We start from the raw sequence: 12,421 nt of genomic DNA on the forward strand, positions 1-12,421 counted from the left end.
TTTTCCTGAAAGCTACAAGTTTGTTGCTAATGCTGACTACAGAAGCTGCTGTATGGCAGCAGGGAGTAAGCACTCTCCTGAGTGGCTAAAGCATGTTTTCCAATGGTAGCAGACCATGGGCACAGGTTTCCCGCTGCAGATCCTAAACTGCAACAAAGGGACTAATAAAAAACTGAAGAAAGCAGCAGTTTCAGGAATTGCTGTGGTACATAGAAAGTAGTCAGAGCTACTTTGGCTTGCTTATTTCCGGGGTCAGGAAGGGCACCCCTCTAAAAGAGAATGTTAAAAGTGGAGAAATGTCTAGCAACTGGTAAAGGAGACGAAAAAAAGCCTCCAAACCAAAGATCATTTACATGTTCACCAGCACCTCCAGATGACTGTTCCTGTTGGGCTGCATGCTCAGTGCAGGGGTACCAGCAGGCACTGCCACAGGAGAGGCTGTTCCCAGCCTGCAGCACTTCTTCCACCACCAGCAGTTACAGGGGGGCATTGTACAGGGGATGGCTGGATGACAAAAACATCGTTTGCTTTTGGGGAAGCATTGGCATCAGAGGGTGTGCACATTCTCCCAAGTAACCAGGGCATGTGACAGCAACAATACCCATTCAGAAACAGCGCACTCAGTTCTGTAATACAGACAGTAAATACAGCACCAAAATGGTAACTCAGGGGAGAGAAAAGCAAAAGCATGTAGTCGCCAAGTGATGCTTAGTAAAGCAGGGTATTTAGAATCACTTTATGCAGATTCAATACTTGGTTCCTCTGTACAGTGACCAACTCAGGACTTGCTCCCACTCCCAGTCTCCCTCCATCCCCATTTAGGTGTTCACAGTTCATCAGTGGGAATTCCCTTCCTTGCCCCTGCCAGCAGGACACATTTTTGGAAAGCTGCCAGCCTGATCTATATAGCTCACACCAGGTGAGAAATCCTTCTGCACAGGCATCTCCAGGATTTCAGACTCTCTGCCATCCTCATGAACTGCATCAGTCACCACCCCAACCACAAGCTTGCTGGTTTTAAGTATCTCTGCCTGGAAGAGTAAGAGCTTGTTGGAGGCCTTCTGTACATTAAGAGCTCTTCACCCCCTGCTGTGCAGTGATACTATTTTACACCTTTAAGTGAAGATGCTGACTAAAGCATCTTCACTTAACTAGAATTCTCTGCCACAACCTTCAGGCGTATTATTGCATGCTATCTATCCCAAGTGCCATGGCATTTAATTCAGGAAATATAAACAAGTTTTTCATATTTCAGATTTAAAAAGATATCACCAATAACAGAGACTGACAGCAATGAGTAAAGACAAGAGAATCCCTTTACAAAATTTAAAGTGTGTATGCTTTTTCCACCCTTCAATACAGAAGTTACCATGCAAAGCAGTATTTTCCAATTATGAAGTAGATCCGCTTTAGATGAATAGGAAAAAAACCCAAAACACCCAATGACATATGGTTTTACCAGATGCAGTAATTAAAAACCCAACATTAAAAGACCAGAAAAGCAAGCATGAAGTCATCATCAAGTTTTCTGTTTTATTTAAGATTTTAGTTTTAATTCTGAAGAAAGAGGTACATTTCCTTGGTTTTAGTTTTAGCGTCAGGTTATAACCATGTTTATTTATCTGTTTCTTTTTTCCTGTCTTTTCAATACTGCACAAACGTCCAGAAACTACAGGGTTAAGTAAAAGCTGCAGGCAGAGGAGGTCAGAGGTTGCTCCTGATGGTGATCATGTGGCCCCAATGCAGTGCTATCCCAGAGTGCCCTAATCAGGTGAATCTTCTAAAGAAAAAAAAAAGAAAGAGAGACTGACAGAGGAGATAGAAAGACTGCAGTAAATATCACTCGTGTTTCAGCTGCTTATAATTATATTATGTATATGCTAGGTATTAAATCTGTGAATACTTTTAAAACATTAAAGTTTACTTTAAATCTAAAGCCAAAATTAAAGAAAAATCTTATTCTCCTCTCTTTAAACCACTCTTTAGCAACATGCCAGTTACTCATAGCTATAAGTGTTTTGTCTTTCAACACACTTCATCTCAAACTCTGACTGGTGCAATAAAATCCCCTGCTCAAAAAAAACAAAAACAAAAAAACAAAACAAAACACCAACATAGCAATTTCCCTGTGTAGTGCCTCACAATGCAAAATAAATGCTGGGCCACTCTTTGCCCCACATGTTCAGTAATTTCATTTAAATTAAATACCTTTTTCATGTTCCTGCATTTGATTCTGCATTGCATTTTTTCCCCTACTGCAGACTGACACTTTTCCACTAGGCAGAAATACTCATGTGCAAGAGACATAAGACAGTAATATTCTCCTTAGGCATTGAGACTGCATTTTGCTTTCTCTCTCTCTCTCTTTTTTTTTTCCTTAGAATGGTTAGAAAATATCTCAAACAGTGTATTCCAAACACTGGTTCTGCAAAAACTTAACGAAAAGATATGGTCATGACCCTGTGATGGCATTGCATTTGGGGGGGAAGTTTGATCAGGAACTGGATTCTTCAGAAAGAAAGATATGACAGGGAACAGTAGGTGGGCATGGGAAGGAGTCAGGGTGGGACAATTCCTGCATTTCTAACGTTTTGGGTCTTATTTTTCTTTTTTTTCTTTTTCCTCCTTTCCTAATGACGATCCAGCGCTGAGCTCTGTAGTAGATCTGTGGGGGTTTTACTGGGGGGTCTGAAGGCTGTCTGAAAGCCTGGAGGTGGGGAATGGAAGCTGGTGGGGTTTGAAGGAGGAGAGTAGGGATTCCAACTGGCTCTGTGCAGAGGGATCTGTGTGCCGAAGGGGTTACTGTGGTGCGTCTGTGATGGTGCTGCACTGGGGCCGTCCACCTCTGTGAGGGCCTGAAGAGATTTTAGCCAATGTGGAGGATTGTCATCTTGAAGGGTGTCTAAACTGTTTCCTGTGGAGGCTGGGATACCTATGAAAAGAAGAAAAAAAACAGGGATACAGGCAAGTCAGAGTAGAAGCAATAAGCTGAGCATGAAGGAGGTCAATTTAACCTAACAAAAAGCAACAGTGAAAAAACATTAGTTTGTACAGAAAATGCATTATTATGTATAATTACCCCGCCCGCAAAACATTTAACATGAATTCCAGATAGGAGAAAGTTCACCCTCAGAGTACTTCTTCATAAAACACACGTTTTTCTATCAAACATCTTTCTCAAGAACTGCATCCCTGTCAACATGATCTTACCACACCAAGCTGCCAGTACACTGCATGCTTCACCTTCTACTCTGCCTACTTGAATCATGCTTCAGTCTGTCTAACAGGGAAATGCAACCAGACAGCCTTATAAAAGAGAGCTTTATAAACAAGTGGAGTACGTCCCTTTTTAAATAACAAAGTCCAGTGACTGCCTTCAGTGCCTCAGGACCAGCGGCGCGCGTACCGGACATGCCATCCAGCAGAAGGGACACCTATAGATTGACCGTATAGAAAAGTGCTGCTCCACCTGACTGCCTGCAAAGGTCTCGGGCATGCATTGCAAAGGCCTAAGTGACGCTCTGTTATACCTAGCGGTTCCACAAAAATTCCTGGAACCTTGAGGTTTTGTGGATGGAAGCTGGAAGAGACCACCGCATACTGTCTTTTTTTTTTTCCAGATGTAAATCAGTTTGTGCCAAATACCCATCTGATGGTTTGCCAGTGGAGCTGAAGGAGTGAGAAACGGTTACCTGTGATGATTGCGGGGTCCATCCAGCTGCCAGGGCTGTCCCAATTCAGGCTGTCGGTGGTGGCAGTGTTGGACGTTGGTACACTGTGGTTGGCGTTGGAGGGGGAAGAAGCATTGGGCAGTCCACCAAAGTTGATGTTAATGTTCGGTAGAAGTGCCCTTAGCCCGTCCTGCCATTCCTTCATATTTAAACTCTCTACAGAACTGCTGTTGTCTGGGAGATTTACCAACAAAAAAAAATGAAAGATAAAAAAATAAAAAGCTGAAGTTAGAAACAGATGTCCTTCTTTGGTGGGGTATGGGATTTTGCTTTTACTTTTTAAGCTAAGCATTTAATACTTTCCCTGTCCAAAAACTAGGGTCAAAGTTTCCATGACTGATGAATTACTCACAGGGGCAGGCAGGTTTTAAACCAAGTGTAAGTAGCGGGAGAAAGATTTAACTCCTCTCCCAATACATATTTCCCCATGTCAGTTCAGAGACTCGAATAATCAAGGACACAGTGGCTCTTCCTCTATTACTAATAGGAGAAAATCTACTGGGTACTTGATGAGAATACCTCTGTTGCAACTTGGCTGCTTTATTAATGGGCAGCAGGCTCAAAAGGGTTGTTTTGTTTGATGCGTATCAAAATGAAGAAAGGCTAGGTAGGGCTTTGCAATAGAAACCGAACATGAGAAACCAGGGAGCTGGAGAAATATCACAAAAGTCTTTTGTTTTATTATAGCTTGCTCATTCTCAGCCCTACAGATGTTCTTCTGAAGGTAATGGTAATGAAGTTGGAGGGAGTGAAATTTCCTCTTGCAGTTGAAGAACAGTAGTGAAAATTCTTTAGAGATCTTTCAGAATAATTCCCGACACAGCAACATCCTCAAAACTTTGGTCAGAAGAAAACCAGATGGACACCAAAACAGTCAAGTCTCAGCTACTTGCCTAAATGTTTCAGGACGTGTATTGATAAAGGACAACAGAATAATGTGGCTATTAGCACTATAGCAAATGATCCCTGAACACAAAAGTTACACCATGCTATCTAGGAATAGACTATTAGGTTCTATGATCCATCTCTTGCTTTAAGTATTTCAAAGCAAAACAAACCAGACACAAGCATTCTAGTATTTATCAGCCAACACAGAAAGTTCTACTTCATTAACTTGTGGTCAATTATATTTGAAAAGGAAGTGTTGGGTAGTAGTTGGCACAACGTCGTCTTTTTGACACATATCTAGAGTACAGCTGATTTGGGTTTTTTTTAAACATCTCTGCTTATCCTAAGTGAAGAAAAGACCTTGATGTCAATCAGAATTGTTATAGAGAGATACTCACACAACATCACGTTGATGCTACTTCATCAACAACAGAAGAGATTTAAGTCTTCATGGAAAATTAGAGGATATCACTAACTTGCAACTCTATGTTAGAGAGCAAAGAAAGCAGTCTCAATTGCTATCAAAACCTGCCCTGGCAATATTTATAAAGCTGAATGCTCAGAAAGAAGAGATGTCTCGAGTAATTGCCTTTTTGTAGCTACAAGGGGGAAAAAACCTCCAAAACCAAACAAATAACTTACTTCTTGAAATTCTGTGCTTCCATGCAGAACTTTCCTTCTCCAGGCCAAAAGTTTTTAGAATAAACTTTATATTTAAAGATTCTGCTTCTGTACAGAATTACAACAAGCAACTTCAGTCACAAATCACAAATACTTCAGTCCAAGTCACCAACTGAACTTCAAAACAAATTATTATACAAATCTGCTCTACCTACTCTGCCAATGATGGCTGTTGGAGCAATGCATTCATTTCTAAGCCTATGCATGCTTAATGCAGCTGTTCTAGCACAATCATCCACCTACACACATAAGTGTCCTCACAGGGATAATGGCACAGATACAAAGAGGGTACTGAGAAAAATCCTCCTCTGTGTCTGGGCAAGTTCACAGAACACATTTGACCACAGACAGTGGAAGGTTTACAGTCAACTCCTGACTGTTATCCCCACTTACTGGCTGAGGTTGGGGAGTGACTTGATCTCAGAGGTTATGGCATGAGGTACCTCCACCAGGAAAACAAACAACTCCTAAGCATTCCCATAAACAAAGAGAAGGCAGGTAAAAAACAGGTAGTGGAAGTAAAGCCTGCCTGTTACTACATGCATCATGTTATACCTAAAGTTCAAATTTTCAGTGTGACAGGAAGAAAAAAAGAGCCCTAAGAAAACCGAAGCTTTCCCTTAAGCAAGTAACAACCTAAGATCATCTTTTTACTAACACCCTAGTGCAAAGATGCAATCAAGCCTCCAGACATAAGTGTGACTGTATCTAACAAAATGTGCAGCAATGTGCCCTGTGAGGCCTGGTGTACAAGTCCCTTTGGGTGAAAACAATGCAGGCTTAGCAGCAATTCATTCTGCGTTTGTTTTGCATCAAGCCATAGTGCATACAACTGGCTTTCACTTCAACTTTAATTTCTCCTCCTGTAAACCAAATCTACTTCCTGTTCCTTCCAGAGCTCCTATTTTTTCCTTTGCAATTCTAAAGCACAGAATAAGTGCTTTGAAGAATTTAGTGCAATACGTTTTTCATCAAAACCTACAATCCCGGGGTTAAAAATAATAAATCAAAATTTTACGAAGTATTAGTCAAAAATGTCCTCAATATGTTCACAAGCCTCTTGAACACTTACAAGGCCATTTGAGACAAGTTCTAAATTAACTTTTCAGAACAAAAGCAGTCAGCTCATGATCACTGCAACAGATTCTGCATGGTACACCATTAGTTTCCACTTTATTTTCTCACTGCTGCTTCCAACAGCTTGTGCAAAGAAACATAGCTCTGTTGAATTACTCACTTCTACTACAATGCAAAAAACCACATAAAAAATGCTTACTGGGTCCATGCATGAGCGACCATACTGATCTCAATACCTGTGAGCTGGGAATCTGCATGCTCATATGATGGTCTCAGTCACAGAGATTACTAAGCCCCAACATGTCCTCAAAACTCATGTACAAGAAAACAAATGTGTAAAAAAATACACACCTGCAACATGTCATTGAGGAAGTCTAATGAAGACAAAGCCTGAAAGATGTTATAAGAAACAGGATAGGAAAATAAATGTTGTAGGGCATTAGGCCCCCTTCTTATTAGACGTTATAAGAAAATATGTATGCTTTGTCCTGAGTACCAAGTGACAAAACAGAAAATTTAAAAAAATGTATTGTCTTTTCCAGACATCTGGGTTTGTGGGGCTGAAAGGCAAGTTAGGACAAAAAACACTGACCTCTGACACAAAAAGAAACCCCAAGCACCACATCACTCAGGTGTCTGTAACAGTTTTCCAGCTTAGCTAATAAATGCACAGAGTTAAAAAAAAACCCCAAAAACAAAACAAAGAAACCCACAAAACAAACACCAAACACTACCGAAGCTTTCTCAGTTACTGGCTATGTTAAGTAAAGTACCCAGAGAGAACATGAGCAATTTCCAGGAACCATACACCAACACCCAAACCGAACAACTAAATCAGCATATCTTTGCTGGAGTCTGACAAGTTTAAAACAAGACCCTAAGTGAAAATCCAAGTCCACCCCAAACACAAATGTTACTTCCACCAACTGCAGAAAATAAATACCTTCAGAATTCACTACTCATCCCTCAGCTAGTTTGTTCTTCCTGTTAAGTAGGTTTATACTTCACCATGGAGCTAAGTACCATAGTTAAAAATGAGAAAAGGTTAGCTCTCAGTTAACCCAGATCTATTAAAAAGGGCATTTGCCTGTTGCCCAAAGATCGGGAGAAAAAAACCTCATCAGGTGAATTTAGTATAGATAAGTAGAGAGCAGGTCTTCAGTGAAAGTCTTCTGGCATAAGGAGTACAAGGGCACGTGCCCACGTCCAGGGATTCTACAATTTTATGGTATTATCCATCCAATCCAAGAACTATCTGCCCCCCAGATCCTCCCCAAATCTGCCTCCCTGTCACACCTCCCCTGAACTGAGTCAGAGTACCCAAGACCCCTTTCTTCCTCATCTTCCTCTTCTTCACAGCACATACTGTCTTTGGAACTTCTCCAAGGTTCTGGGCTTGAAGGTTGCTTTGACTATGGCAGTATCTTGTTGTTCAGGCCTGGGAGGCATATGTTGTTAAACAGAATGTGTTTACTATAGTCCTGCCTTGAAAGGAGCCTAAACAAGCCTGAAGAATTTAGAAAATTCGATATGAAGTGGGGAATAGGGTTTGGTAAGTTTTAACTACTATTCTAAAGTGTGACAGACTATACAACTACACTAAAAATCTATATACTACACAGCTACTTTAAAATCTACGAAAGGCTAAAAATCCTAAAAATTCTGAGGCAACAGCCTATTACCCTTTCCTACTTCTAAAATTAATTGTTTGGAGGGAGTAATTTTTTGACTATTAGAAGACTTCTCAGTTGGACATCACAACTAGGTACATAAGAACCAATACACCACTGTTTCCTTCTCTCAAGGAGTGGAAATGCCATCTCCTTTCATAACTTCATCTTAATTTAAAGTAGCATGTCCTTGGACAGTGGGAAAACAGAAAAAACCAGGGTAAAACTCAGTTGACTGCAAAGAAAATATTTTATACACCAAAATAAATGAGATTCCTCCCCTCATGCCCAGCATTGCCTCCCAGAAGAGAGAATAACCTGGTGAAGCATCACTGAAAGCACCATTATGAAAAAACATGGCCCAAATACACAACCTGAACTCCAGTCTTCTCTCAATGTGCATTTCATAATTCTGTCTGGTCTAGCAGAAACTTGTGTTTACAGGGGTGAACTAATCCCACAGTTCTAGCATTGAAATTTGACTGTCTGAGGTGGTATGTCAATGTGAAATAAAAGTACTTGCATGTGAAGTTTTCAAAGTCAACCACTGTCTTAGACTACAAAATGAAAGAAAAATAAGCTTCTTCAAAAAAATAACTTGTCCATCCAATTTAAATAAATAATCATTTAAAGTTAACTTTTAAAAATAATACAATTGAGAAGGCTGAACATTAATCTGTACAAAAACTAGTCATTTAATAAATTTCTAAATAAAGTAATTGCCCCATTATTACATCTTACCAGACAGTCTGGTAGTGTTACCTCATTATTCTCCACCTGCAACGCTGTAAGACTATTCCTTCAAATCAGGCAAAGCAGTGTGTATTTGGGGGACAGACAGTGAAGAGGATGATGGCCAAGCCAGAACACTGTTCTGTTGTACATAATCAATGCTTTGGAAGATGTTTGCACAAGCATCTGTTGCACTGACACACACTGGTTTGTGACTTCCAAAATTCTGACATGACGCTGCAATGTAGACCCAAAGGTGTTTCAGATGTGGTTGTGTCACATTTGTGATGTTGATGTACTTGATATTTTATATTGAGGGTAATGGGATAGCACAACTTACAGTGAGACAAGCCCACTAAAATGAATATTTGTGTACAGTGACTAGACCATTTCGCATTATTGCTCCAAATCTGATACAAGCCTATGGTCAAATCCGCAGCAAAATTTACACAGTACATGCTTAAAAATATGACTAATAGAAAAGATCACAAGACTGTTAAATGTAAAGCAAGTCTATTTCTTTGTTCTGCCAAAATTATACCCCAAACTGTTACAAGAGCACTAACTGTGTAAAAACACTAAATATATTTATGCTGAGTCCTGTATATTCTGGTCCCATTGAAAAGCAAGCAGTCCTGCAATTCTAGATTGCAATTATTTATTTCTATTTTAAGAACACATCAGTATGCTATGTGTGTGACCAAGACACACAACTGTGTCAACTACAGAAAAGCTTCAAATAAGTAAAATAAATTCAGAGGAAAATCATCATATGAGAGAAAAACAAACTTCTTAGCAATGCCACATACCTGACTGCACAGACTAGCAACAAAAGCAGCAGAGACTATCAAGGTGTATTCGGTAATAAAATAGCTACTTCAACAACCTGCCTGTAAAAAGGCCCCTGTGAAATCTTCAAGGACACTGTACAGTAACAGCTTTGAAGCCAAAGAAACATGAGAGAAAAAAAAAGAACAGGAAAGACTACCAGGTAGAGTTCACCAGGAGTCTTTCAACTCAATTAGAAACAAATGCCCCCCCCCCCAAGAGCAGCATACCCTGGGAAGTGACATCCCTGGTCCAGGTCCATGCTTTGTGCTACCATGTTCACAGGTATCACAGACAGTACGTGCTTCCCCTGAAACAGCCCACTGCCCTATTCTGAGAAGTGACAGAGGCTTCTCTATTTTAATTTCAAAATGACTTTACGCTACAGGTACTTCTGTTTTGCAAACAGTTGTCCAATATTTCCCTTTGGGGCAAAGAGAAGGCAAGGACAATTTGCCACATCCAAAAAAGAAATTATGCCCATCACATTAGATAAACTCAAAAGCCTTTAATCTAAAGCTTATATATTTAACCAACGATAAAACAGTTATGATAAGAACTGTACCCATGTCACTTTAATATGAATAATAAGCTTGTTTCTTCATGGAATTTTTAAAACCATGAATTAAATCCCAGTTAAGCTTCTACACTTTGACAGATTTCACTCTCAGATTTAATTGATTCTGTGTATCTATGATTGTTAGGAATCCTACAATGTTTAAACCAAACAATGAAGTTTCATCCATTCAGAGAGGCCTGACCGCGTTACTGGCAGATTAAAGAGGACTGAAACTTCCCACATTTAAACAGCAGTGCTGCCCATCAGGAATGCAAGTAGCCACTTCATATTAGGGAGATATCAAGTGGCAGGAGCACTAGAAGATAAAGCTGTTTGCAGGGAACATTTAAAAGCCTCACAAACACTGTCTATACACGGGAAACAACTTGACAATTCACAAAAACGGCTTTCTAAGTGTCATTCCACAGTGTGGATTTCACATGAAAGTCTTATAGTCATAAGCTCTATGAGCTAAGGAAAGAAGCACATACATTCACACACATTTATGTACAAACACACGCGTACAAAATTGGTTTTGATTCACAACAGACACCAGTATACCCTCAGTTTTAAAATAATGCAAGTAAAGCACCTTATATCTCAATTCCACGTTGATTTCCATGGCTATATTAGTTTCACCCAATTTAAAAGACAGCTATTAAACAAAAGCACACTATGCGTCAATTTTAAAAAAATCAATTGCAACTTAACTTGCCAGTTAGCCAAGCTAGCAAGTAGAAGAGGAATATACTGAACTCTAAAGTATAGACTTAAAAAGGGAAAGTTTTTCTAAATAATTTTCTTTTTTGATAAGGATCTGACAGTACAACTGTTAAGCTTTCTGTGACTAAATAAGTGTTATGAGTCAGAAAATGTCATTTATTTTCACGGGAAATCCCTTCTACAACATTAGTATGGGGACAATATGAAGACTCATATTTGCTTACATCTACAGTGTCAGAATTTTATTAGGTTTGAGAAAAGCAATTTCTTGTGAGTTCTTGTGATTGACTTATACTTGCCATGGTTCAGGAGACCAAATCTAATATATAATTATAGCAGCCAGCCACCCAATTTTAAGCTATAAGCAAATTTCAAATTGAGATTCTAACTTGTTTAGAAAAATATGCTTGACTTCCTAGCAGAGGATTCCAGAGTATCCCATTATTTTTTATTACTGACTTTTTAAGAGTTTATTGCTGAAAACACATAGTGGTCAACTGCAGGACTTGATTCAAGCTGGGGTCCAATGTACTGCATACAAATCAGACAATATATTGTGTAATTCTTCCATCTTAGTCAATAAATCATCTCTTTTTTTGCTTGAGCTAACAGCTAGTTCTTGATGTTGATAATCTTAAAAACTTCCTTAAATCTAAACTAAAGTGCACAAAGACTTAAGATACTGAAACAAAGGAAACAGGTACTTGAATCCTACATACAGAACAGTTTGATTAAAAAGCTCAGACAGCATGCAATTCCATTCATCTGAGAAAAAAAGTTCATTTTAACCTAAGCTGCTTACTCTCACATCATGGAGGGTTCCATCTCACCAGGTTACGCTGTCTGTCAGTGGAACAAACAAACTTTGACTTCAAATGAAAATCCCATGTGTAGAAGTGTACTTGTGGGTACATGCATAAATATATGCATAAATTTTAAAAAAAAAAAATTGAAATTTGCCCTATGGGCAATGAAATAACTAGAAATGGCAAAGAAAAAAAGAAATATTTATAATTAGCGAGAGCCTATCCAGTTATGGAGATTCTGGATTCCAGGAAGATCCAACCAATCAACCAGTCCTCTGACCCAGACTGCAAGACCAGCATTAGCACAATGAAAGCATGCTCTGACAAATGATAAAGTAATTTTTAATTTTTCCATATCTGTAAAAACCAATTAAGGCTGATGCATATTTGTGGATTATTTCAATCATTCTGTGGGAAAATTATATAAAGTGCAAGAAAGCCAAGTTTTCAATTTCCATGACATGAAATTCATTCTGATTACTAAATGCTGTGTTCTAATAGAGGTGACCTACTTTTTAAATACATGTGGTTTTTTTTAAATAATTCCTCTGAGGACAAGCTGAAGTTCAAATGAGGCTGTGATGTAAAATGAACCTTGAGACGGCAAAGGATGGAAAAGATCAACTTTTTTTTTGCCCTCAATGTGATGTGGTATCACTGGGAAGAGAAATAGTTTTTGTAAAGCTGCTCTTTCAATTGCTCTTATACCTTCAGGATATCTCCTCC

At 39.2% G+C, this 12,421-nt stretch overlaps 1 protein-coding gene across 3 annotated transcripts in view; it reads right to left on the reverse strand.

The window, feature by feature from the left end:
- Positions 1 to 1,510: 1,510 nt before the first annotated feature.
- CNOT4 (CCR4-NOT transcription complex subunit 4) overlaps positions 1,511 to 12,421 on the reverse strand; it is a 42,481-nt gene continuing 31,570 nt past the window's right edge. For 2 of the 3 annotated variants that reach the window (XM_018080689.2, XM_008920229.4), the window contains 2 exons: positions 3,693 to 3,905; positions 1,511 to 2,932 (listed from right to left, as the gene is read on the reverse strand). In XM_018080689.2, coding sequence (XP_017936178.1) covers positions 2,631 to 2,932; positions 3,693 to 3,905 — 515 coding nt within the window. In that variant the 3' untranslated portion in view covers positions 1,511 to 2,630. The remainder of the gene's footprint in view (positions 2,933 to 3,692; positions 3,906 to 12,421) is intronic. The other variant, XM_008920231.3, reaches the window with a different exon arrangement.

The sequence above is a fragment of the Manacus vitellinus genome, unplaced genomic scaffold, assembly GCF_001715985.3.
Source record: "Manacus vitellinus isolate BGI_N305 unplaced genomic scaffold, ASM171598v3 scaffold_5_pilon, whole genome shotgun sequence".
NCBI classification, from domain to species: domain Eukaryota; kingdom Metazoa; phylum Chordata; class Aves; order Passeriformes; family Pipridae; genus Manacus; species Manacus vitellinus.